This window comes from Hordeum vulgare, chromosome 3H, assembly GCF_904849725.1.
Source record: "Hordeum vulgare subsp. vulgare chromosome 3H, MorexV3_pseudomolecules_assembly, whole genome shotgun sequence".
NCBI lineage: Eukaryota > Viridiplantae > Streptophyta > Magnoliopsida > Poales > Poaceae > Hordeum > Hordeum vulgare.
In genome coordinates, this window is record NC_058520.1 from 4348910 (window position 1) to 4375168 (window position 26259).

General features: G+C 43.6%; 3 protein-coding genes across 5 annotated transcripts; all 3 read left to right on the forward strand.

Annotated features, from left to right (window-relative positions):
- The first annotated feature begins 2839 nt into the window (after window positions 1-2839).
- LOC123439148 (PR5-like receptor kinase) lies at window positions 2840-7724 on the forward strand. 2 transcript variants are annotated; one of them, XM_045115892.1, is made up of 2 exons: window positions 2840-3007; window positions 5732-7724. In XM_045115892.1, exons 1-2 carry the CDS (start codon window positions 2953-2955, stop codon window positions 7588-7590), a joined length of 1914 nt encoding a protein of 637 aa, XP_044971827.1. In that variant the 5' UTR covers window positions 2840-2952; the 3' UTR covers window positions 7591-7724. The 2 variants fall into 2 exon arrangements, with proteins under 2 accessions (XP_044971827.1, XP_044971826.1); XM_045115891.1 differs by lacking the exon at window positions 2840-3007 and having other exon boundaries at window positions 5626-7724.
- Window positions 7725-14386: 6662 nt separating this feature from the next.
- Window positions 14387-16485, forward strand: LOC123439149 (PR5-like receptor kinase). Its single transcript, XM_045115893.1, has one exon. The coding sequence runs from the start codon at window positions 14462-14464 to the stop codon at window positions 16349-16351; it is 1890 nt and encodes a 629-aa protein (XP_044971828.1). The 5' UTR covers window positions 14387-14461; the 3' UTR covers window positions 16352-16485.
- Window positions 16486-20359: 3874 nt separating this feature from the next.
- LOC123442399 (PR5-like receptor kinase) lies at window positions 20360-25245 on the forward strand. 2 transcript variants are annotated; one of them, XM_045118435.1, is made up of 2 exons: window positions 20360-20527; window positions 23253-25245. In XM_045118435.1, exons 1-2 carry the CDS (start codon window positions 20473-20475, stop codon window positions 25109-25111), a joined length of 1914 nt encoding a protein of 637 aa, XP_044974370.1. In that variant the 5' UTR covers window positions 20360-20472; the 3' UTR covers window positions 25112-25245. The 2 variants fall into 2 exon arrangements, with proteins under 2 accessions (XP_044974370.1, XP_044974369.1); XM_045118434.1 differs by lacking the exon at window positions 20360-20527 and having other exon boundaries at window positions 23147-25245.
- Window positions 25246-26259: the final 1014 nt, after the last annotated feature.

Sequence of the window (26259 nt, forward strand, 5' to 3'; positions counted from 1 at the left end):
GCGATTAGGAGCGGCGCGTCTGCAGATGGGATGCGGCGGAAAGATGTGGTGCTGGGGATGGAGGATTCGTGGCGAGCAGTGGCGGCGGCGCGTGAGGCACGGTCCAGTTCGCCGGCGCCGGCAACAGCGGCGCGCCGCGGATGAGGGTACCGCCGCTAGTCTTGGAGTCGGGGGATGAGGACGGCCCAATAGTCCAGTACCCAGCCAAGCCCACCAAATGTCGCGGACAGGAAGCGCAGGGAAGCGTGGTTGAATAGCGTGGTTGAATAGCGCAGGGATTCATGTCGATGCAGGCATCAGACCTTGGATGGCTGCGGTCTTCCATGACAATAGTGGGGTTTACTTAGGCAGCTCAACTCTAGGTATTGAATCAATGAAAAAATAAAGTGCTATGTCAAAATAACGGCACCTTAAATATATGCTATTAGGAAGACGTTGTACATAGATTTTTCTTAACGAGTCATTTCTCAAAATACTATAGCTTACTATTAGCAACGCTATGGCACGTTATTTTTTTCACTGCTATGGATTAATATGCATGACTGCACGAGGTCAAGTCGTTGTTCTCCAGAAGTACTAGAGAGAAAATGAATGAATCAGAGGTGTGTGTGGAGTACATACACTGTCCATGCCGACCAGGGAACAGAGATAACGAGGCTAGAGCTTCCTCCCAGCTTCAAGGCCTCGATCAGGTGCCGCGCAGCTTCCTCCCAGCGTGATCTTGTGATCGAGAATGATTTCCATTCTATAAACAGCAGCAGCTAGCGAGGATAGTGGTAGTGCCACCCTCGTCTGGACGCAATCAAGGAGTGAGAAGTGGCTCCATATGCTTGATGGCATATGATAGCTAGGCCAGTCAACAAGGCCTCCAGCCGCTGTCAGCCAACATGCATGCCCCCAGTCGTAGGGTACTTCTTGCAAAGTGATCTTCATTTTACATCACTGCTGACAAAGCATATGGCAGATCGGTAATGAACAAAGATGTGCAATCTGGGCAAAAAAACCCAGTCTACCACTATGTTGTATGGTATACTTATACTAGAAGTCTAGAAATAGTTTTGTTTTCCTTTTCGAAATGGACGCAGAAAAGTTGCTTCATTCCCTAACTAACGAGTTGAGATAAATTAACAAGCAGAAAAAAACACATAGTCCCGCTTCGATACACCCCCCTCACAAATAGTATAAAGGGTAATATAGACCTTTCCCTAACAGTATTCAGTTTTGGTATATACATGATGGGTCACACATAAACTGTTGCTGAACGGAAGTGAACAGGATCAGAGAAACACAAGGAATACTCCTGCAATTCCATACTTGACAATTCAATAGGACTATCCATGACACATGTAAGTTTGACCGTTTCATCCAAATCAGCATGCATAATTTTTGAGATGAATCATTGTGTTGCTATCATTTCTTGAAAAAATGCATACTCTCCCAGGATGATATTTTGCCAAAAACCATGTTTTATATGGTAACACCTATGCAAGATCTGGTCGCATTTTTCTGCCATGTTTGCCGATTTCTTACAGCCAAAATAATTTTACAGATGTAATTCCTGTTTTTATTCTTGAAGACGTACATATATAATACGAGAGGGACTAACCGACTAAGAAGCAAACAGTCTGCAAGAATGTTAGGTTGTTTTATGCTGACCCTTGAACGATTCAACGGACAGATCATGTCCCTGTCTGCTATTCCCTACCACTCCTCCACTCTAGATGTCAGTCTGTCACAGCCACATGACACCTATCACAAGTTTGCAATTGAGAGACTGGTTAAAGCTAACGGGTGCACATAAATCATAACACACAGATGGCAGTGGTGAGTACCCCTTCGGCTCCCTCCTGCCTCACCTTCTCCTCCCCGTTGCCACCGTGTGGCCAGCCGCAACTCCGGTTAGAGATCGCGTACGAAGCTCGATCAGGGCGAGAAGGTGCCCACCGTGTATATAAATCTCAGTCAGGGGAGAAGGTGCCCACCTTCTCTTTGTGCCACGATCAATCAAACAGTATCGCCTACAGCTGAAAGTCCCTTGCCTGCACCCCCGGCTAAGGTAACACCTACGACACCAAGTGCTCTGCATCTTTTAAGGTCCGTTTGATATATTTAAGCCATTAAATGCGTTTCTAAGCACTTCATAAATATAATTCAAATCTAAAGTTCATGAAAAAGTTGGCGAAATTGATATGAGAAATACCAATTGCAAATTATGTAGGCCTTACCCAAGAAATTGATTTGAAAAATACCAACCTCTATCAGCTTTAGCATGCCCCAAACCAAAGGTACTTCTTGCAAACTGATCTTCACTCAACATCACTGCTGACAAAGATGTGCAACTTGGGAAAACAAAAACCAGTATACCACTATTTTATACTCCCTCCGTCCCAAAATAAGTGTCTTAAGCTTAATAGAGCTAGTATAAAGTTGAGACACTTATTTTGGGACGGAGGGAGTATGATATAATTATATTAGAAGTCTATAAGTATGTTTACTTTTCTTTACTAAATGGAAGCAGAAGAGTTGCCTCATTCTGTAACTAAAGAGTTGAGATACATTAACAAGTAGCAAACCTTTTCCAAAAATAATTAACAAGTAGCAACAAAAAAAATCACAGGCTCTGAGAAACACAAGGAAAAAAAAATTCAACTCTCCCCGGATGATATTTTACCAAGAAGAATGCTTTTATATGATAACACCTATGCAAGATCTGATCGCATTAACTGTCGTGTTTGCATAGCTCTTAGAGTCAAAATCATGAAACAACGCATTATCTGGATGTAACTCTTCTTTTTTATTTCCTGAAAACATATAGATATAATCCCTATCATTCTTCCAGGCTGTTAGCTGTCAGTCTACTGTCATAGCCACAGGAGCCCTATCTCCAGTTTGCAATTGAGACTCTGCTTCAAGTTAACGAGTGCAATCAGAAATCATATCACAAAGGAACAAATGGCAGTGGTGAGTGCCACTTCGGCTCTCCACCTCCTGCCTCTCCTCCTCCTCCTCCTCCCCGTTGCCACCATCGCGAACAGTACATCCGTGGGCATTATCATTGATACGAATGCAAGCAGATCGCCTACAGCTAAAAGACCCATGCCCGCACCCCCGGCCAAGGTAACACCTACGGCCCCAAGTGATCCACCTGCATCCCCGGCCACGGTAACACCTATGACCCCAAGTACTCTGCCAGCACCTATTGGGACAACAAGCATGAAAGAGAAACCCTTCACTGTAAGAAGAGATGTTGCAATTTTAGCTCCTGTAGGTGGCTTCATGTTGCTAGGTTTTTACAAACATATTTTTTCACAAAACAACAGACAAAAAAACTGTGCCTCTCTTGAAAGAAAATAAAAACGGGTTTTTCGTTTCTGAAAGGCACGACCGCGAAGCAAACCTGTGCCTCTCGCGGAAACAAAATCATGCCTTTTACGAAAGAAAAAACAAAAATAAAATCACCTTTTTATTTTCGAGAGGCATGACCGTGCCATTCGCAAAAGTTAATCCGTACCTCTAGCAGAAGCAAAACCGTTCGAATCACGAAAGAGAAAGAAAACAGAAAACATGTTTTTTTTTTCGTTTCCGAGGCATGGTCGTGCCTCTTGCGAAAGCAAATCCATGCCTATCGCGAAACTAAACTATAACTTTCGCGGAAAAAGGAAAAAAACAAAAAACATGTTTTTATTTTATTTTTGGGAGGGTCCTCTCATGCCAAAAAAAAACCGTGCTTTTGGACACGTTTTATTTTGTGCAAAAGCTAAAAAAAGGGCAAAAAACAAAACACAAAAAGAAATCCACCTAAAAAGTCAAAAAACGTGTGCGATAAAATAAAAAATAAAAAATCAAAGGGAACACTCAGAGAATGGCACGTGACGATGACTAAGAACACAACACGTAGGAATGATCGTTAAAACGCTTATGCTAGCCAATTAGTTGCTCTCCAGGCGACCAATATATTGACAAGCGAGGCTCTTCAACAGCGCTCGCACGAGCATTCCAGGCTGCAGCCCAACTTGGTACCTTGCTCCGCTAGACTGCTTCGCTCGCTCGCCTGGATTACTGTACTAAAATAAGTGTTGTTTGTTTTCAGGAAAAACATAGCCTTTGGTTTTTGTACATTAAAAAATCGTAAATTCATTTTTTTCACGGATTTAAACAAAGTTCACAATTTTCTTAAAAAAAATTGCGAATTTGAAAAGATGTACACGAAATTGAATTTTTGTCACAAATATCAGAATCGTTCATGATTTTGAAAAAAAACATGAATTGTAAGAAGGTTCAGGGATTTGAGAAAACATTAATGAATTTCAGAAAAGTTCTTAATTTTTTTTCAGATTTGACTAATAGCATAGAAAACTGGCTATGTTTGAAAAAAGTTCATGCATTTGAATACAATTCATAATTTTTTTAAAAAATAAAAGGAAAATCAGAATGGAAAAATAAAATTCGAACAAAAAACCGGAAGAACAAACAAAAATATATGAACCGAAAACTAGTCGAAATCTTCTAGAAGCTTCCGCAAATGCATCACATAGCGTTTTCTGGATTGGATTGTGGGAAGAAGAAAGGTTTTCTAGATTGAGCGTGAAAAAACTGAAGTAACCAGTTTGTATGAACACATATTTGGGAGCTCCACATTCACACACACACAAAATATTTGCGAGCTCCACAGTAGTGCTTATGGAGTCCCTCGAAAATGCTGGCACTCGCGTGAAAGTTCTCATGGGCTGTGGCCCATAAAGCAATTCACTCTGGCTGTCGGGACCACCTCACTTGCCTAAAAAAAAAAAAACTTGCCTCGCCAAACCGCCAACCACCTCCGTCGATCCGACTGGTTCAAAGAAAAAGCCAAACATTCATTCGTTCAGTAGAAAAACCGACTTCTGAATTTTATTGGATAAATAAATTCATACGTTCAAAAAAATAATCATGGATTTACTTGAGAAATTCCCACACTTGCAAAAAATGTGCTCGCAATTAAGTAGTTGTGGTGAGTTAGACATGGATGCATACGCTTGACGGGGCATGTCTGTCAGTCAAGGAGGCCTCCGGCTGCTTGGACTGCTTCCAGGGAGCTGCCGACTGGTGTCAACTTCAGCTTGTCTCCACCACCAAAGTGCTTCTTCCTTGCCCGTTCAAAAAAAAAAAGTGCTTCTTCCTTGATCTGCTGCCTCCATATATATTCCACATCAGAATGCCACAGCAAAACATAAAGCAGATCAGGAATGAGCAAAGATGAGCAATCTGGCAAGTCTCCAACATAAAAAAAGAAGTTGATATGCAATCTCTGAGGACGACATTTACCGAACAGAGCGTTTTACTAATGTAAGATTTCCTCGGATGTACATTTCTTACCGACAAAATCACCAAACAACACATTATACAGATGTATTCTTTTTATAATCATTACACGGACGCACTGTACAAATGTATGTAATCCTTTTTACAATTTGGATTCGGAAGGGACTAACAAGTCCTGCAAAAGTCTGGTCCTACCAAACGGTTGTCACTGTGCAGCATGTTGAAGAGGCTAGCTGTTGTATGCTGACCGTGGAACGGAATAATTCAACGGTGTCTCTGTTATCCCCACTCTTCCACTCCGTTAGCTGTCACACTATAGATCATGAGCCCTATTGCAAGTTTGCAACCTAGACCGTCTCTGATTCTCCAGTTCTCTTCCTCTTCCTCTTCCAGGCATTGATGGGCGCCGCTTCCGCTCTCTTCCTCTTCGTCCTCGTTATCACGGGCGAGGCCGCCACACTAGGAATCACCAACCAATGCTCCTACACCGTGTGGCCGGCCGTCGTGCCGGGAGGTGGCCGGCAGCTCGATCCAGGGGAGGCATGGGTGCTGGACGTCCCCGCCGGCAACACATCCGGCCGCGTCTGGGCACGGACGGGCTGCACGTTCCATGGCGAAGGTAACGTGTCGTCGTGCCAAACTGGTGACTGCGGCGGCTTGCTCGCCTGCACAGCCTATGGCCGGCCGCCCAGCACGCTCGGTGAGTTCGCGTTTGGCGGCCTCAACGCCGTGGATTCCTTCGACATCTCCTTCATGGACGGCTTCAACGTGCCCATGGACTTCCTGCCGGTGCCGGTTCAGGTTCAAGGAAGGGCAGGGTGCGTCAAGGGGCCGCGCTGTCCAGCCAACATCACATCGCAGTGCCCAACAGAGCTGAAGGCTCCGGGGGGTTGTAACAGTGCATGCAGGGTGTTGAAGCAGGACAAATACTGCTGTACCGGGAGCGCGGCACACAATTGCAGCACCACCAACTACTCGGTCTTCTTTAAGAAGATGTGCCCAGATGCCTACAGCTACCCCAAGGATGATCCCAGCAGCACTTTCAGTTGCCCGACGGGCACCAACTACCAGGTCGTCTTTTGTCCCCTGATGAATCAAGCAATGTCGCCTCCAGCTGAAAGTCCCGTGGCTCTGCCTGCGCCTATTGGGCCAACAAGCATGAAACCAAAATCCTCCACTGTAACAAGAGTTGTGACAATTCTAGCTCCTGTAGGCAGCTTCATTTTGCTTACCGTCGTCTTCCTCCTCGCCTACTTTATATGTAAGCGGAGAACACATAGACAACATGAGATGGAGGAGGAGGAAGAGTTTGGGGAGCTACAAGGAACACCAATCAGGTTCACATATCAACAGCTAAAAGCAGCAACCGAGCAATTTGCAGACAAGCTAGGGGAAGGAGGATTTGGGTCTGTTTTCAAGGGAAAATTTGGGGATGAAATGATTGCAGTAAAACGTTTGGATCGAGCTGGTCAGGGCAAAAGAGAATTTTCTGCAGAGGTTCAGACAATTGGCAGGATTCATCATATTAATCTGGTGAGTTTGATTGGTTTCTGTGCAGAGAAATCCTATAGGCTCCTGGTGTATGAGTATATGCACAAAGGATCCTTGGATAGATGGATCTATTGTCGACATGACAACGATGCTCCTCCTTTGGATTGGAGCATCCGGTGCAAAATTATCACTCACATAGCTAAGGGTCTCTCTTATCTTCACGAGGAGTGCACAAAACGGATTGCTCATTTGGATGTCAAACCACAAAACATCCTCTTAGATGATGAATTCAATGCTAAACTTTCTGATTTTGGACTATGCAAGCTCATTGATAGGGATATGAGCCAGGTGGTTACTAGAATGAGAGGCACACCTGGATATTTAGCTCCTGAATGGTTAACATCGCAAATCACAGAAAAGGCTGACGTCTACAGCTTTGGTGTTGTGGTCATGGAAGTCATCAGCGGAAGAAAGAACCTCGACACTTCCCGGTCAGAAGAGAGCATCCATCTTATTACCCTATTGGAGGAAAAGGTTAAAAACGACCACTTGGTAGATTTGATTGACAGGAACAGCAACGACATGCAAGCACATAAGCAGGATGCAATTCAGATGATGAAGCTCGCGATGTGGTGTTTGCAGATTGATTGCCAAAGAAGGCCTAAAATGTCTGAGGTGGTCAAGGTCTTGGAAGGTGCCATGAGTGCAGACAACAATATTGATCATAACTTTGTTGTTGCTAGGAATGTGATCTCCTCAGTTCCACCTCTATCTTCACATGTATCGGGGCCCAACTGAAATGAGGCAATTCTGGAAAGATAGGCAATTAGATAATGGGCAGGACAGGAGATTTTCTTATGTAAATCAAAAGCCATGATATGTTGTATTTTTTGTCAGATTACTACAACCTGAAGCCGCTCAGCTTTAACTAATTCCGTTGTAATTTCTTTGTCCAGTTACCTCTGTTTCGGGTTACTTTAGAAACTTGAAATTAATAGCATGTCCAAAAATGTTACTGAAGAAAGCAGATAAATGCGCAGAATTGAAGTGGTTTTAAGTTCTACAAAATTTGCACTGCTATTTTTTTTTTACGAAGTTAGGTGATGTACTTAAAGTTTGTAAGCATAAGAAGATGTCACGGTTTCCTCAATGAAAAAGATTTCAAGGATGGCTTAAATCTTTCGAATTAGAAGAACTGCTAAATGGCAAATTACATTGGGAATCTGCTCTCCCTGCACCACTCCAGATAACTTAGTTTGATGGGCACCTTTTTAGTTCCACTTGAAATTTAGAGGATTTTGCGATAACCTCCATCAGAATATTTAAGGTTTTGGGCTGGCAAAGCAATGTGCAGGGGATGAAATTAAGCATCACTGCACTGGCTGCAGCTAAACCATTTTCTTGGAACTTTGGACAATAAACTACGATTCAGATGTTCAAAGCTATGAAATGCTTTTGCTGGAACTAGAACTGGAGCTAAAAGGGAAACTATGCCTCTGAAGCCATTTGTTCCAATTCTGGGCCAGCCGATGCACCAAAGTTAGGGAATGTACAACTATATACTACTCCCTGTGTTCCTAAATATTTGTTTGTTCAGTTCTCCACAACAACAAGTATCGTGGTACAGAGGGAGTATCACATTTGATTTTCTATTCAATTAGCGTTTGTGTTGTATAGTAAGTTGTAACCATCGACCAGTATAATGTGATGACATTACATCAGAGCAACCAATAATGTGTACAAGACGCCACTGCAGCTCGTAATGACTTATCCTTGTCCTTCAGATGCCATACTTGTGTAGTTGGTCGTCGTTCCTATGGAATGGAAGATCTGATATATGATATGAGCTGCCCCCCATGAACCTGTTGCACGAATGATCAGTTGACGCGGGGGTTACCTCTATCGACTAGCATTGGGTGAGTACCAGACCGAAGAAGACGGCGGCGACGGGTCCGTCTCCGGAGTCGGGCGATTAGGAGCGGCGCGTCTGCAGATGGGATGCGGCGGAAAGATGTGGTGCTGGGGATGGAGGATTCGTGGCGAGCAGTGGCGGCGGCGCGTGAGGCACGGTCCAGTTCGCCGGCGCCGGCAACAGCGGCGCGCCGCGGATGAGGGTACCGCCGCTAGTCTTGGAGTCGGGGGATGAGGACGGCCCAATAGTCCAGTACCCAGCCAAGCCCACCAAATGTCGCGGACAGGAAGCGCAGGGAAGCGTGGTTGAATAGCGTGGTTGAATAGCGCAGGGATTCATGTCGATGCAGGCATCAGACCTTGGATGGCTGCGGTCTTCCATGACAATAGTGGGGTTTACTTAGGCAGCTCAACTCTAGGTATTGAATCAATGAAAAAATAAAGTGCTATGTCAAAATAACGGCACCTTAAATATATGCTATTAGGAAGACGTTGTACATAGATTTTTCTTAACGAGTCATTTCTCAAAATACTATAGCTTACTATTAGCAACGCTATGGCACGTTATTTTTTTCACTGCTATGGATTAATATGCATGACTGCACGAGGTCAAGTCGTTGTTCTCCAGAAGTACTAGAGAGAAAATGAATGAATCAGAGGTGTGTGTGGAGTACATACACTGTCCATGCCGACCAGGGAACAGAGATAACGAGGCTAGAGCTTCCTCCCAGCTTCAAGGCCTCGATCAGGTGCCGCGCAGCTTCCTCCCAGCGTGATCTTGTGATCGAGAATGATTTCCATTCTATAAACAGCAGCAGCTAGCGAGGATAGTGGTAGTGCCACCCTCGTCTGGACGCAATCAAGGAGTGAGAAGTGGCTCCATATGCTTGATGGCATATGATAGCTAGGCCAGTCAACAAGGCCTCCAGCCGCTGTCAGCCAACATGCATGCCCCCAGTCGTAGGGTACTTCTTGCAAAGTGATCTTCATTTTACATCACTGCTGACAAAGCATATGGCAGATCGGTAATGAACAAAGATGTGCAATCTGGGCAAAAAAACCCAGTCTACCACTATGTTGTATGGTATACTTATACTAGAAGTCTAGAAATAGTTTTGTTTTCCTTTTCGAAATGGACGCAGAAAAGTTGCTTCATTCCCTAACTAACGAGTTGAGATAAATTAACAAGCAGAAAAAAACACATAGTCCCGCTTCGATACACCCCCCTCACAAATAGTATAAAGGGTAATATAGACCTTTCCCTAACAGTATTCAGTTTTGGTATATACATGATGGGTCACACATAAACTGTTGCTGAACGGAAGTGAACAGGATCAGAGAAACACAAGGAATACTCCTGCAATTCCATACTTGACAATTCAATAGGACTATCCATGACACATGTAAGTTTGACCGTTTCATCCAAATCAGCATGCATAATTTTTGAGATGAATCATTGTGTTGCTATCATTTCTTGAAAAAATGCATACTCTCCCAGGATGATATTTTGCCAAAAACCATGTTTTATATGGTAACACCTATGCAAGATCTGGTCGCATTTTTCTGCCATGTTTGCCGATTTCTTACAGCCAAAATAATTTTACAGATGTAATTCCTGTTTTTATTCTTGAAGACGTACATATATAATACGAGAGGGACTAACCGACTAAGAAGCAAACAGTCTGCAAGAATGTTAGGTTGTTTTATGCTGACCCTTGAACGATTCAACGGACAGATCATGTCCCTGTCTGCTATTCCCTACCACTCCTCCACTCTAGATGTCAGTCTGTCACAGCCACATGACACCTATCACAAGTTTGCAATTGAGAGACTGGTTAAAGCTAACGGGTGCACATAAATCATAACACACAGATGGCAGTGGTGAGTACCCCTTCGGCTCCCTCCTGCCTCACCTTCTCCTCCCCGTTGCCACCGTGTGGCCAGCCGCAACTCCGGTTAGAGATCGCGTACGAAGCTCGATCAGGGCGAGAAGGTGCCCACCGTGTATATAAATCTCAGTCAGGGGAGAAGGTGCCCACCTTCTCTTTGTGCCACGATCAATCAAACAGTATCGCCTACAGCTGAAAGTCCCTTGCCTGCACCCCCGGCTAAGGTAACACCTACGACACCAAGTGCTCTGCATCTTTTAAGGTCCGTTTGATATATTTAAGCCATTAAATGCGTTTCTAAGCACTTCATAAATATAATTCAAATCTAAAGTTCATGAAAAAGTTGGCGAAATTGATATGAGAAATACCAATTGCAAATTATGTAGGCCTTACCCAAGAAATTGATTTGAAAAATACCAACCTCTATCAGCTTTAGCATGCCCCAAACCAAAGGTACTTCTTGCAAACTGATCTTCACTCAACATCACTGCTGACAAAGATGTGCAACTTGGGAAAACAAAAACCAGTATACCACTATTTTATACTCCCTCCGTCCCAAAATAAGTGTCTTAAGCTTAATAGAGCTAGTATAAAGTTGAGACACTTATTTTGGGACGGAGGGAGTATGATATAATTATATTAGAAGTCTATAAGTATGTTTACTTTTCTTTACTAAATGGAAGCAGAAGAGTTGCCTCATTCTGTAACTAAAGAGTTGAGATACATTAACAAGTAGCAAACCTTTTCCAAAAATAATTAACAAGTAGCAACAAAAAAATCACAGGCTCTGAGAAACACAAGGAAAAAAAAATTCAACTCTCCCCGGATGATATTTTACCAAGAAGAATGCTTTTATATGATAACACCTATGCAAGATCTGATCGCATTAACTGTCGTGTTTGCATAGCTCTTAGAGTCAAAATCATGAAACAACGCATTATCTGGATGTAACTCTTCTTTTTTATTTCCTGAAAACATATAGATATAATCCCTATCATTCTTCCAGGCTGTTAGCTGTCAGTCTACTGTCATAGCCACAGGAGCCCTATCTCCAGTTTGCAATTGAGACTCTGCTTCAAGTTAACGAGTGCAATCAGAAATCATATCACAAAGGAACAAATGGCAGTGGTGAGTGCCACTTCGGCTCTCCACCTCCTGCCTCTCCTCCTCCTCCTCCTCCCCGTTGCCACCATCGCGAACAGTACATCCGTGGGCATTATCATTGATACGAATGCAAGCAGATCGCCTACAGCTAAAAGACCCATGCCCGCACCCCCGGCCAAGGTAACACCTACGGCCCCAAGTGATCCACCTGCATCCCCGGCCACGGTAACACCTATGACCCCAAGTACTCTGCCAGCACCTATTGGGACAACAAGCATGAAAGAGAAACCCTTCACTGTAAGAAGAGATGTTGCAATTTTAGCTCCTGTAGGTGGCTTCATGTTGCTAGGTTTTTACAAACATATTTTTTCACAAAACAACAGACAAAAAAACTGTGCCTCTCTTGAAAGAAAATAAAAACGGGTTTTTCGTTTCTGAAAGGCACGACCGCGAAGCAAACCTGTGCCTCTCGCGGAAACAAAATCATGCCTTTTACGAAAGAAAAAACAAAAATAAAATCACCTTTTTATTTTCGAGAGGCATGACCGTGCCATTCGCAAAAGTTAATCCGTACCTCTAGCAGAAGCAAAACCGTTCGAATCACGAAAGAGAAAGAAAACAGAAAACATGTTTTTTTTTTCGTTTCCGAGGCATGGTCGTGCCTCTTGCGAAAGCAAATCCATGCCTATCGCGAAACTAAACTATAACTTTCGCGGAAAAAGGAAAAAAACAAAAAACATGTTTTTATTTTATTTTTGGGAGGGTCCTCTCATGCCAAAAAAAAACCGTGCTTTTGGACACGTTTTATTTTGTGCAAAAGCTAAAAAAAGGGCAAAAAACAAAACACAAAAAGAAATCCACCTAAAAAGTCAAAAAACGTGTGCGATAAAATAAAAAATAAAAAATCAAAGGGAACACTCAGAGAATGGCACGTGACGATGACTAAGAACACAACACGTAGGAATGATCGTTAAAACGCTTATGCTAGCCAATTAGTTGCTCTCCAGGCGACCAATATATTGACAAGCGAGGCTCTTCAACAGCGCTCGCACGAGCATTCCAGGCTGCAGCCCAACTTGGTACCTTGCTCCGCTAGACTGCTTCGCTCGCTCGCCTGGATTACTGTACTAAAATAAGTGTTGTTTGTTTTCAGGAAAAACATAGCCTTTGGTTTTTGTACATTAAAAAATCGTAAATTCATTTTTTTCACGGATTTAAACAAAGTTGACAATTTTCTTAAAAAAAATTGCGAATTTGAAAAGATGTACACGAAATTGAATTTTTGTCACAAATATCAGAATCGTTCATGATTTTGAAAAAAAACATGAATTGTAAGAAGGTTCAGGGATTTGAGAAAACATTAATGAATTTCAGAAAAGTTCTTAATTTTTTTTCAGATTTGACTAATAGCATAGAAAACTGGCTATGTTTGAAAAAAGTTCATGCATTTGAATACAATTCATAATTTTTTTAAAAAATAAAAGGAAAATCAGAATGGAAAAATAAAATTCGAACAAAAAACCGGAAGAACAAACAAAAATATATGAACCGAAAACTAGTCGAAATCTTCTAGAAGCTTCCGCAAATGCATCACATAGCGTTTTCTGGATTGGATTGTGGGAAGAAGAAAGGTTTTCTAGATTGAGCGTGAAAAAACTGAAGTAACCAGTTTGTATGAACACATATTTGGGAGCTCCACATTCACACACACACAAAATATTTGCGAGCTCCACAGTAGTGCTTATGGAGTCCCTCGAAAATGCTGGCACTCGCGTGAAAGTTCTCATGGGCTGTGGCCCATAAAGCAATTCACTCTGGCTGTCGGGACCACCTCACTTGCCTAAAAAAAAAAAAAACTTGCCTCGCCAAACCGCCAACCACCTCCGTCGATCCGACTGGTTCAAAGAAAAAGCCAAACATTCATTCGTTCAGTAGAAAAACCGACTTCTGAATTTTATTGGATAAATAAATTCATACGTTCAAAAAAATAATCATGGATTTACTTGAGAAATTCCCACACTTGCAAAAAATGTGCTCGCAATTAAGTAGTTGTGGTGAGTTAGACATGGATGCATACGCTTGACGGGGCATGTCTGTCAGTCAAGGAGGCCTCCGGCTGCTTGGACTGCTTCCAGGGAGCTGCCGACTGGTGTCAACTTCAGCTTGTCTCCACCACCAAAGTGCTTCTTCCTTGCCCGTTCAAAAAAAAAAAAGTGCTTCTTCCTTGATCTGCTGCCTCCATATATATTCCACATCAGAATGCCACAGCAAAACATAAAGCAGATCAGGAATGAGCAAAGATGAGCAATCTGGCAAGTCTCCAACATAAAAAAAGAAGTTGATATGCAATCTCTGAGGACGACATTTACCGAACAGAGCGTTTTACTAATGTAAGATTTCCTCGGATGTACATTTCTTACCGACAAAATCACCAAACAACACATTATACAGATGTATTCTTTTTATAATCATTACACGGACGCACTGTACAAATGTATGTAATCCTTTTTACAATTTGGATTCGGAAGGGACTAACAAGTCCTGCAAAAGTCTGGTCCTACCAAACGGTTGTCACTGTGCAGCATGTTGAAGAGGCTAGCTGTTGTATGCTGACCGTGGAACGGAATAATTCAACGGTGTCTCTGTTATCCCCACTCTTCCACTCCGTTAGCTGTCACACTATAGATCATGAGCCCTATTGCAAGTTTGCAACCTAGACCGTCTCTGATTCTCCAGTTCTCTTCCTCTTCCTCTTCCAGGCATTGATGGGCGCCGCTTCCGCTCTCTTCCTCTTCGTCCTCGTTATCACGGGCGAGGCCGCCACACTAGGAATCACCAACCAATGCTCCTACACCGTGTGGCCGGCCGTCGTGCCGGGAGGTGGCCGGCAGCTCGATCCAGGGGAGGCATGGGTGCTGGACGTCCCCGCCGGCAACACATCCGGCCGCGTCTGGGCACGGACGGGCTGCACGTTCCATGGCGAAGGTAACGTGTCGTCGTGCCAAACTGGTGACTGCGGCGGCTTGCTCGCCTGCACAGCCTATGGCCGGCCGCCCAGCACGCTCGGTGAGTTCGCGTTTGGCGGCCTCAACGCCGTGGATTCCTTCGACATCTCCTTCATGGACGGCTTCAACGTGCCCATGGACTTCCTGCCGGTGCCGGTTCAGGTTCAAGGAAGGGCAGGGTGCGTCAAGGGGCCGCGCTGTCCAGCCAACATCACATCGCAGTGCCCAACAGAGCTGAAGGCTCCGGGGGGTTGTAACAGTGCATGCAGGGTGTTGAAGCAGGACAAATACTGCTGTACCGGGAGCGCGGCACACAATTGCAGCACCACCAACTACTCGGTCTTCTTTAAGAAGATGTGCCCAGATGCCTACAGCTACCCCAAGGATGATCCCAGCAGCACTTTCAGTTGCCCGACGGGCACCAACTACCAGGTCGTCTTTTGTCCCCTGATGAATCAAGCAATGTCGCCTCCAGCTGAAAGTCCCGTGGCTCTGCCTGCGCCTATTGGGCCAACAAGCATGAAACCAAAATCCTCCACTGTAACAAGAGTTGTGACAATTCTAGCTCCTGTAGGCAGCTTCATTTTGCTTACCGTCGTCTTCCTCCTCGCCTACTTTATATGTAAGCGGAGAACACATAGACAACATGAGATGGAGGAGGAGGAAGAGTTTGGGGAGCTACAAGGAACACCAATCAGGTTCACATATCAACAGCTAAAAGCAGCAACCGAGCAATTTGCAGACAAGCTAGGGGAAGGAGGATTTGGGTCTGTTTTCAAGGGAAAATTTGGGGATGAAATGATTGCAGTAAAACGTTTGGATCGAGCTGGTCAGGGCAAAAGAGAATTTTCTGCAGAGGTTCAGACAATTGGCAGGATTCATCATATTAATCTGGTGAGTTTGATTGGTTTATGTGCAGAGAAATCCTATAGGCTCCTGGTGTATGAGTATATGCACAAAGGATCCTTGGATAGATGGATCTATTGTCGACATGACAACGATGCTCCTCCTTTGGATTGGAGCATCCGGTGCAAAATTATCACTCACATAGCTAAGGGTCTCTCTTATCTTCACGAGGAGTGCACAAAACGGATTGCTCATTTGGATGTCAAACCACAAAACATCCTCTTAGATGATGAATTCAATGCTAAACTTTCTGATTTTGGACTATGCAAGCTCATTGATAGGGATATGAGCCAGGTGGTTACTAGAATGAGAGGCACACCTGGATATTTAGCTCCTGAATGGTTAACATCGCAAATCACAGAAAAGGCTGACGTCTACAGCTTTGGTGTTGTGGTCATGGAAGTCATCAGCGGAAGAAAGAACCTCGACACTTCCCGGTCAGAAGAGAGCATCCATCTTATTACCCTATTGGAGGAAAAGGTTAAAAACGACCACTTGGTAGATTTGATTGACAGGAACAGCAACGACATGCAAGCACATAAGCAGGATGCAATTCAGATGATGAAGCTCGCGATGTGGTGTTTGCAGATTGATTGCCAAAGAAGGCCTAAAATGTCTGAGGTGGTCAAGGTCTTGGAAGGTGCCATGAGTGCAGACAACAATATTGATCATAACTTTGTTGTTGCTAGGAATGTGATCTCCTCAGTTCCACCTCTATCTTCACATGTATCGGGGCCCAACTGAAATGAGGCAATTCTGGAAAGATAGGCAATTAGATAATGGGCAGGACAGGAGATTTTCTTATGTAAATCAAAAGCCATGATATGTTGTATTTTTTGTCAGATTACTACAACCTGAAGCCGCTCAGCTTTAACTAATTCCGTTGTAATTTCTTTGTCCAGTTACCTCTGTTTCGGGTTACTTTAGAAACTTGAAATTAATAGCATGTCCAAAAATGTTACTGAAGAAAGCAGATAAATGCGCAGAATTGAAGTGGTTTTAAGTTCTACAAAATTTGCACTGCTATTTTTTTTTTACGAAGTTAGGTGATGTACTTAAAGTTTGTAAGCATAAGAAGATGTCACGGTTTCCTCAATGAAAAAGATTTCAAGGATGGCTTAAATCTTTCGAATTAGAAGAACTGCTAAATGGCAAATTACATTGGGAATCTGCTCTCCCTGCACCACTCCAGATAACTTAGTTTGATGGGCACCTTTTTAGTTCCACTTGAAATTTAGAGGATTTTGCGATAACCTCCATCAGAATATTTAAGGTTTTGGGCTGGCAAAGCAATGTGCAGGGGATGAAATTAAGCATCACTGCACTGGCTGCAGCTAAACCATTTTCTTGGAACTTTGGACAATAAACTACGATTCAGATGTTCAAAGCTATGAAATGCTTTTGCTGGAACTAGAACTGGAGCTAAAAGGGAAACTATGCCTCTGAAGCCATTTGTTCCAATTCTGGGCCAGCCGATGCACCAAAGTTAGGGAATGTACAACTATATACTACTCCCTGTGTTCCTAAATATTTGTTTGTTCAGTTCTCCACAACAACAAGTATCGTGGTACAGAGGGAGTATCACATTTGATTTTCTATTCAATTAGCGTTTGTGTTGTATAGTAAGTTGTAACCATCGACCAGTATAATGTGATGACATTACATCAGAGCAACCAATAATGTGTACAAGACGCCACTGCAGCTCGTAATGACTTATCCTTGTCCTTCAGATGCCATACTTGTGTAGTTGGTCGTCGTTCCTATGGAATGGAAGATCTGATATATGATATGAGCTGCCCCCCATGAACCTGTTGCACGAATGATCAGTTGACGCGGGGGTTACCTCTATCGACTAGCATTGGGTGAGTACCAGACCGAAGAAGACGGCGGCGACGGGTCCGTCTCCGGAGTCGGGCGATTAGGAGCGGCGCGTCTGCAGATGGGATGCGGCGGAAAGATGTGGTGCTGGGGATGGAGGATTCGTGGCGAGCAGTGGCGGCGGCGCGTGAGGCACGGTCCAGTTCGCCGGCGCCGGCAACAGCGGCGCGCCGCGGATGAGGGTACCGCCGCTAGTCTTGGAGTCGGGGGATGAGGACGGCCCAATAGTCCAGTACCCAGCCAAGCCCACCAAATGTCGCGGACAGGAAGCGCAGGGAAGCGTGGTTGAATAGCGTGGTTGAATAGCGCAGGGATTCATGTCGATGCAGGCATCAGACCTTGGATGGCTGCGGTCTTCCATGACAATAGTGGGGTTTACTTAGGCAGCTCAACTCTAGGTATTGAATCAATGAAAAAATAAAGTGCTATGTCAAAATAACGGCACCTTAAATATATGCTATTAGGAAGACGTTGTACATAGATTTTTCTTAACGAGTCATTTCTCAAAATACTATAGCTTACTATTAGCAACGCTATGGCACGTTATTTTTTTCACTGCTATGGATTAATATGCATGACTGCACGAGGTCAAGTCGTTGTTCTCCATAAGTACTAGAGAGAAAATGAATGAATCAGAGGTGTGTGTGGAGTACATACACTGTCCATGCCGACCAGGGAACAGAGATAACGAGGCTAGAGCTTCCTCCCAGCTTCAAGGCCTCGATCAGGTGCCGCGCAGCTTCCTCCCAGCGTGATCTTGTGATCGAGAATGATTTCCATTCTATAAACAGCAGCAGCTAGCGAGGATAGTGGTAGTGCCACCCTCGTCTGGACGCAATCAAGGAGTGAGAAGTGGCTCCATATGCTTGATGGCATATGATAGCTAGGCCAGTCAACAAGGCCTCCAGCCGCTGTCAGCCAACATGCATGCCCCCAGTCGTAGGGTACTTCTTGCAAAGTGATCTTCATTTTACATCACTGCTGACAAAGCATATGGCAGATCGGTAATGAACAAAGATGTGCAATCTGGGCAAAAAAACCCAGTCTACCACTATGTTGTATGGTATACTTATACTAGAAGTCTAGAAATAGTTTTGTTTTCCTTTTCGAAATGGACGCAGAAAAGTTGCTTCATTCCCTAACTAACGAGTTGAGATAAATTAACAAGCAGAAAAAAACACATAGTCCCGCTTCGATACACCCCCCTCACAAATAGTATAAAGGGTAATATAGACCTTTCCCTAACAGTATTCAGTTTTGGTATATACATGATGGGTCACACATAAACTGTTGCTGAACGGAAGTGAACAGGATCAGAGAAACACAAGGAATACTCCTGCAATTCCATACTTGACAATTCAATAGGACTATCCATGACACATGTAAGTTTGACCGTTTCATCCAAATCAGCATGCATAATTTTTGAGATGAATCATTGTGTTGCTATCATTTCTTGAAAAAATGCATACTCTCCCAGGATGATATTTTGCCAAAAACCATGTTTTATATGGTAACACCTATGCAAGATCTGGTCGCATTTTTCTGCCATGTTTGCCGATTTCTTACAGCCAAAATAATTTTACAGATGTAATTCCTGTTTTTATTCTTGAAGACGTACATATATAATACGAGAGGGACTAACAGACTAAGAAGCAAACAGTCTGCAAGAATGTTAGGTTGTTTTATGCTGACCCTTGAACGATTCAACGGACAGATCATGTCCCTGTCTGCTATTCCCTACCACTCCTCCACTCTAGATGTCAGTCTGTCACAGCCACATGACACCTATCACAAGTTTGCAATTGAGAGACTGGTTAAAGCTAACGGGTGCACATAAATCATAACACACAGATGGCAGTGGTGAGTACCCCTTCGGCTCCCTCCTGCCTCACCTTCTCCTCCCCGTTGCCACCGTGTGGCCAGCCGCAACTCCGGTTAGAGATCGCGTACGAAGCTCGATCAGGGCGAGAAGGTGCCCACCGTGTATATAAATCTCAGTCAGGGGAGAAGGTGCCCACCTTCTCTTTGTGCCACGATCAATCAAACAGTATCGCCTACAGCTGAAAGTCCCTTGCCTGCACCCCCGGCTAAGGTAACACCTACGACACCAAGTGCTCTGCATCTTTTAAGGTCCGTTTGATATATTTAAGCCATTAAATGCGTTTCTAAGCACTTCATAAATATAATTCAAATCTAAAGTTCATGAAAAAGTTGGCGAAATTGATATGAGAAATACCAATTGCAAATTATGTAGGCCTTACCCAAGAAATTGATTTGAAAAATACCAACCTCTATCAGCTTTAGCATGCCCCAAACCAAAGGTACTTCTTGCAAACTGATCTTCACTCAACATCACTGCTGACAAAGATGTGCAACTTGGGAAAACAAAAACCAGTATACCACTATTTTATACTCCCTCCGTCCCAAAATAAGTGTCTTAAGCTTAATAGAGCTAGTATAAAGTTGAGACACTTATTTTGGGACGGAGGGAGTATGATATAATTATATTAGAAGTCTATAAGTATGTTTACTTTTCTTTACTAAATGGAAGCAGAAGAGTTGCCTCATTCTGTAACTAAAGAGTTGAGATACATTAACAAGTAGCAAACCTTTTCCAAAAATAATTAACAAGTAGCAACAAAAAAATCACAGGCTCTGAGAAACACAAGGAAAAAAAAATTCAACTCTCCCCGGATGATATTTTACCAAGAAGAATGCTTTTATATGATAACACCTATGCAAGATCTGATCGCATTAACTGTCGTGTTTGCATAGCTCTTAGAGTCAAAATCATGAAACAACGCATTATCTGGATGTAACTCTTCTTTTTTATTTCCTGAAAACATATAGATATAATCCCTATCATTCTTCCAGGCTGTTAGCTGTCAGTCTACTGTCATAGCCACAGGAGCCCTATCTCCAGTTTGCAATTGAGACTCTGCTTCAAGTTAACGAGTGCAATCAGAAATCATATCACAAAGGAACAAATGGCAGTGGTGAGTGCCACTTCGGCTCTCCACCTCCTGCCTCTCCTCCTCCTCCTCCTCCCCGTTGCCACCATCGCGAACAGTACATCCGTGGGCATTATCATTGATACGAATGCAAGCAGATCGCCTACAGCTAAAAGACCCATGCCCGCACCCCCGGCCAAGGTAACACCTACGGCCCCAAGTGATCCACCTGCATCCCCGGCCACGGTAACACCTATGACCCCAAGTACTCTGCCAGCACCTATTGGGACAACAAGCATGAAAGAGAAACCCTTCACTGTAAGAAGAGATGTTGCAATTTTAGCTCCTGTAGGTGGCTTCATGTTGCTAGGTTTTTACAAACATATTTTTTCACAAAACAACAGACAAAAAAACTGTGCCTCTCTTGAAAGAAAATAAAAACGGGTTTTTCGTTTCTGAAAGGCACGACCGCGAAGCAAACCTGTGCCTCTCGCGGAAACAAAATCATGCCTTTTACGAAAGAAAAAACAAAAATAAAATCACCTTTTTATTTTCGAGAGGCATGACCGTGCCATTCGCAAAAGTTAATCCGTACCTCTAGCAGAAGCAAAACCGTTCGAATCACGAAAGAGAAAGAAAACAGAAAACATGTTTTTTTTTTCGTTTCCGAGGCATGGTCGTGCCTCTTGCGAAAGCAAATCCATGCCTATCGCGAAACTAAACTATAACTTTCGCGGAAAAAGGAAAAAAACAAAAAACATGTTTTTATTTTATTTTTGGGAGGGTCCTCTCATGCCAAAAAAAAACCGTGCTTTTGGACACGTTTTATTTTGTGCAAAAGCTAAAAAAAGGGCAAAAAACAAAACACAAAAAGAAATCCACCTAAAAAGTCAAAAAACGTGTGCGATAAAATAAAAAATAAAAAATCAAAGGGAACACTCAGAGAATGGCACGTGACGATGACTAAGAACACAACACGTAGGAATGATCGTTAAAACGCTTATGCTAGCCAATTAGTTGCTCTCCAGGCGACCAATATATTGACAAGCGAGGCTCTTCAACAGCGCTCGCACGAGCATTCCAGGCTGCAGCCCAACTTGGTACCTTGCTCCGCTAGACTGCTTCGCTCGCTCGCCTGGATTACTGTACTAAAATAAGTGTTGTTTGTTTTCAGGAAAAACATAGCCTTTGGTTTTTGTACATTAAAAAATCGTAAATTCATTTTTTTCACGGATTTAAACAAAGTTCACAATTTTCTTAAAAAAAATTGCGAATTTGAAAAGATGTACACGAAATTGAATTTTTGTCACAAATATCAGAATCGTTCATGATTTTGAAAAAAAACATGAATTGTAAGAAGGTTCAGGGATTTGAGAAAACATTAATGAATTTCAGAAAAGTTCTTAATTTTTTTTCAGATTTGACTAATAGCATAGAAAACTGGCTATGTTTGAAAAAAGTTCATGCATTTGAATACAATTCATAATTTTTTTAAAAAATAAAAGGAAAATCAGAATGGAAAAATAAAATTCGAACAAAAAACCGGAAGAACAAACAAAAATATATGAACCGAAAACTAGTCGAAATCTTCTAGAAGCTTCCGCAAATGCATCACATAGCGTTTTCTGGATTGGATTGTGGGAAGAAGAAAGGTTTTCTAGATTGAGCGTGAAAAAACTGAAGTAACCAGTTTGTATGAACACATATTTGGGAGCTCCACATTCACACACACACAAAATATTTGCGAGCTCCACAGTAGTGCTTATGGAGTCCCTCGAAAATGCTGGCACTCGCGTGAAAGTTCTCATGGGCTGTGGCCCATAAAGCAATTCACTCTGGCTGTCGGGACCACCTCACTTGCCTAAAAAAAAAAAACTTGCCTCGCCAAACCGCCAACCACCTCCGTCGATCCGACTGGTTCAAAGAAAAAGCCAAACATTCATTCGTTCAGTAGAAAAACCGACTTCTGAATTTTATTGGATAAATAAATTCATACGTTCAAAAAAATAATCATGGATTTACTTGAGAAATTCCCACACTTGCAAAAAATGTGCTCGCAATTAAGTAGTTGTGGTGAGTTAGACATGGATGCATACGCTTGACGGGGCATGTCTGTCAGTCAAGGAGGCCTCCGGCTGCTTGGACTGCTTCCAGGGAGCTGCCGACTGGTGTCAACTTCAGCTTGTCTCCACCACCAAAGTGCTTCTTCCTTGCCCGTTCAAAAAAAAAAAAAGTGCTTCTTCCTTGATCTGCTGCCTCCATATATATTCCACATCAGAATGCCACAGCAAAACATAAAGCAGATCAGGAATGAGCAAAGATGAGCAATCTGGCAAGTCTCCAACATAAAAAAAGAAGTTGATATGCAATCTCTGAGGACGACATTTACCGAACAGAGCGTTTTACTAATGTAAGATTTCCTCGGATGTACATTTCTTACCGACAAAATCACCAAACAACACATTATACAGATGTATTCTTTTTATAATCATTACACGGACGCACTGTACAAATGTATGTAATCCTTTTTACAATTTGGATTCGGAAGGGACTAACAAGTCCTGCAAAAGTCTGGTCCTACCAAACGGTTGTCACTGTGCAGCATGTTGAAGAGGCTAGCTGTTGTATGCTGACCGTGGAACGGAATAATTCAACGGTGTCTCTGTTATCCCCACTCTTCCACTCCGTTAGCTGTCACACTATAGATCATGAGCCCTATTGCAAGTTTGCAACCTAGACCGTCTCTGATTCTCCAGTTCTCTTCCTCTTCCTCTTCCAGGCATTGATGGGCGCCGCTTCCGCTCTCTTCCTCTTCGTCCTCGTTATCACGGGCGAGGCCGCCACACTAGGAATCACCAACCAATGCTCCTACACCGTGTGGCCGGCCGTCGTGCCGGGAGGTGGCCGGCAGCTCGATCCAGGGGAGGCATGGGTGCTGGACGTCCCCGCCGGCAACACATCCGGCCGCGTCTGGGCACGGACGGGCTGCACGTTCCATGGCGAAGGTAACGTGTCGTCGTGCCAAACTGGTGACTGCGGCGGCTTGCTCGCCTGCACAGCCTATGGCCGGCCGCCCAGCACGCTCGGTGAGTTCGCGTTTGGCGGCCTCAACGCCGTGGATTCCTTCGACATCTCCTTCATGGACGGCTTCAACGTGCCCATGGACTTCCTGCCGGTGCCGGTTCAGGTTCAAGGAAGGGCAGGGTGCGTCAAGGGGCCGCGCTGTCCAGCCAACATCACATCGCAGTGCCCAACAGAGCTGAAGGCTCCGGGGGGTTGTAACAGTGCATGCAGGGTGTTGAAGCAGGACAAATACTGCTGTACCGGGAGCGCGGCACACAATTGCAGCACCACCAACTACTCGGTCTTCTTTAAGAAGATGTGCCCAGATGCCTACAGCTACCCCAAGGATGATCCCAGCAGCACTTTCAGTTGCCCGACGGGCACCAACTACCAGGTCGTCTTTTGTCCCCTGATGAATCAAGCAATGTCGCCTCCAGCTGAAAGTCCCGTGGCTCTGCCTGCGCCTATTGGGCCAACAAGCATGAAACCAAAATCCTCCACTGTAACAAGAGTTGTGACAATTCTAGCTCCTGTAGGCAGCTTCATTTTGCTTACCGTCGTCTTCCTCCTCGCCTACTTTATATGTAAGCGGAGAACACATAGACAACATGAGATGGAGGAGGAGGAAGAGTTTGGGGAGCTACAAGGAACACCAATCAGGTTCACATATCAACAGCTAAAAGCAGCAACCGAGCAATTTGCAGACAAGCTAGGGGAAGGAGGATTTGGGTCTGTTTTCAAGGGAAAATTTGGGGATGAAATGATTGCAGTAAAACGTTTGGATCGAGCTGGTCAGGGCAAAAGAGAATTTTCTGCAGAGGTTCAGACAATTGGCAGGATTCATCATATTAATCTGGTGAGTTTGATTGGTTTCTGTGCAGAGAAATCCTATAGGCTCCTGGTGTATGAGTATATGCACAAAGGATCCTTGGATAGATGGATCTATTGTCGACATGACAACGATGCTCCTCCTTTGGATTGGAGCATCCGGTGCAAAATTATCACTCACATAGCTAAGGGTCTCTCTTATCTTCACGAGGAGTGCACAAAACGGATTGCTCATTTGGATGTCAAACCACAAAACATCCTCTTAGATGATGAATTCAATGCTAAACTTTCTGATTTTGGACTATGCAAGCTCATTGATAGGGATATGAGCCAGGTGGTTACTAGAATGAGAGGCACACCTGGATATTTAGCTCCTGAATGGTTAACATCGCAAATCACAGAAAAGGCTGACGTCTACAGCTTTGGTGTTGTGGTCATGGAAGTCATCAGCGGAAGAAAGAACCTCGACACTTCCCGGTCAGAAGAGAGCATCCATCTTATTACCCTATTGGAGGAAAAGGTTAAAAACGACCACTTGGTAGATTTGATTGACAGGAACAGCAACGACATGCAAGCACATAAGCAGGATGCAATTCAGATGATGAAGCTCGCGATGTGGTGTTTGCAGATTGATTGCCAAAGAAGGCCTAAAATGTCTGAGGTGGTCAAGGTCTTGGAAGGTGCCATGAGTGCAGACAACAATATTGATCATAACTTTGTTGTTGCTAGGAATGTGATCTCCTCAGTTCCACCTCTATCTTCACATGTATCGGGGCCCAACTGAAATGAGGCAATTCTGGAAAGATAGGCAATTAGATAATGGGCAGGACAGGAGATTTTCTTATGTAAATCAAAAGCCATGATATGTTGTATTTTTTGTCAGATTACTACAACCTGAAGCCGCTCAGCTTTAACTAATTCCGTTGTAATTTCTTTGTCCAGTTACCTCTGTTTCGGGTTACTTTAGAAACTTGAAATTAATAGCATGTCCAAAAATGTTACTGAAGAAAGCAGATAAATGCGCAGAATTGAAGTGGTTTTAAGTTCTACAAAATTTGCACTGCTATTTTTTTTTTACGAAGTTAGGTGATGTACTTAAAGTTTGTAAGCATAAGAAGATGTCACGGTTTCCTCAATGAAAAAGATTTCAAGGATGGCTTAAATCTTTCGAATTAGAAGAACTGCTAAATGGCAAATTACATTGGGAATCTGCTCTCCCTGCACCACTCCAGATAACTTAGTTTGATGGGCACCTTTTTAGTTCCACTTGAAATTTAGAGGATTTTGCGATAACCTCCATCAGAATATTTAAGGTTTTGGGCTGGCAAAGCAATGTGCAGGGGATGAAATTAAGCATCACTGCACTGGCTGCAGCTAAACCATTTTCTTGGAACTTTGGACAATAAACTACGATTCAGATGTTCAAAGCTATGAAATGCTTTTGCTGGAACTAGAACTGGAGCTAAAAGGGAAACTATGCCTCTGAAGCCATTTGTTCCAATTCTGGGCCAGCCGATGCACCAAAGTTAGGGAATGTACAACTATATACTACTCCCTGTGTTCCTAAATATTTGTTTGTTCAGTTCTCCACAACAACAAGTATCGTGGTACAGAGGGAGTATCACATTTGATTTTCTATTCAATTAGCGTTTGTGTTGTATAGTAAGTTGTAACCATCGACCAGTATAATGTGATGACATTACATCAGAGCAACCAATAATGTGTACAAGACGCCACTGCAGCTCGTAATGACTTATCCTTGTCCTTCAGATGCCATACTTGTGTAGTTGGTCGTCGTTCCTATGGAATGGAAGATCTGATATATGATATGAGCTGCCCCCCATGAACCTGTTGCACGAATGATCAGTTGACGCGGGGGTTACCTCTATCGACTAGCATTGGGTGAGTACCAGACCGAAGAAGACGGCGGCG

Coding starts and splice junctions, on each gene's coding strand:
- LOC123439148 (XM_045115892.1), top strand. CDS start 2,953: ATGGCAGTGGTGAGTGCCACTTCGGCTCTCCACCTCCTGCCTCTCCTC. Junction 3,008..5,731: donor CCTGCCTCTCCTCCTCCTCC/TCCTCCCCGTTG, acceptor TCTTCCTCTTCG/TCCTCGTTATCACGGGCGAG.
- LOC123439149 (XM_045115893.1), top strand. CDS start 14,462: ATGGGCGCCGCTTCCGCTCTCTTCCTCTTCGTCCTCGTTATCACGGGC.
- LOC123442399 (XM_045118435.1), top strand. CDS start 20,473: ATGGCAGTGGTGAGTGCCACTTCGGCTCTCCACCTCCTGCCTCTCCTC. Junction 20,528..23,252: donor CCTGCCTCTCCTCCTCCTCC/TCCTCCCCGTTG, acceptor TCTTCCTCTTCG/TCCTCGTTATCACGGGCGAG.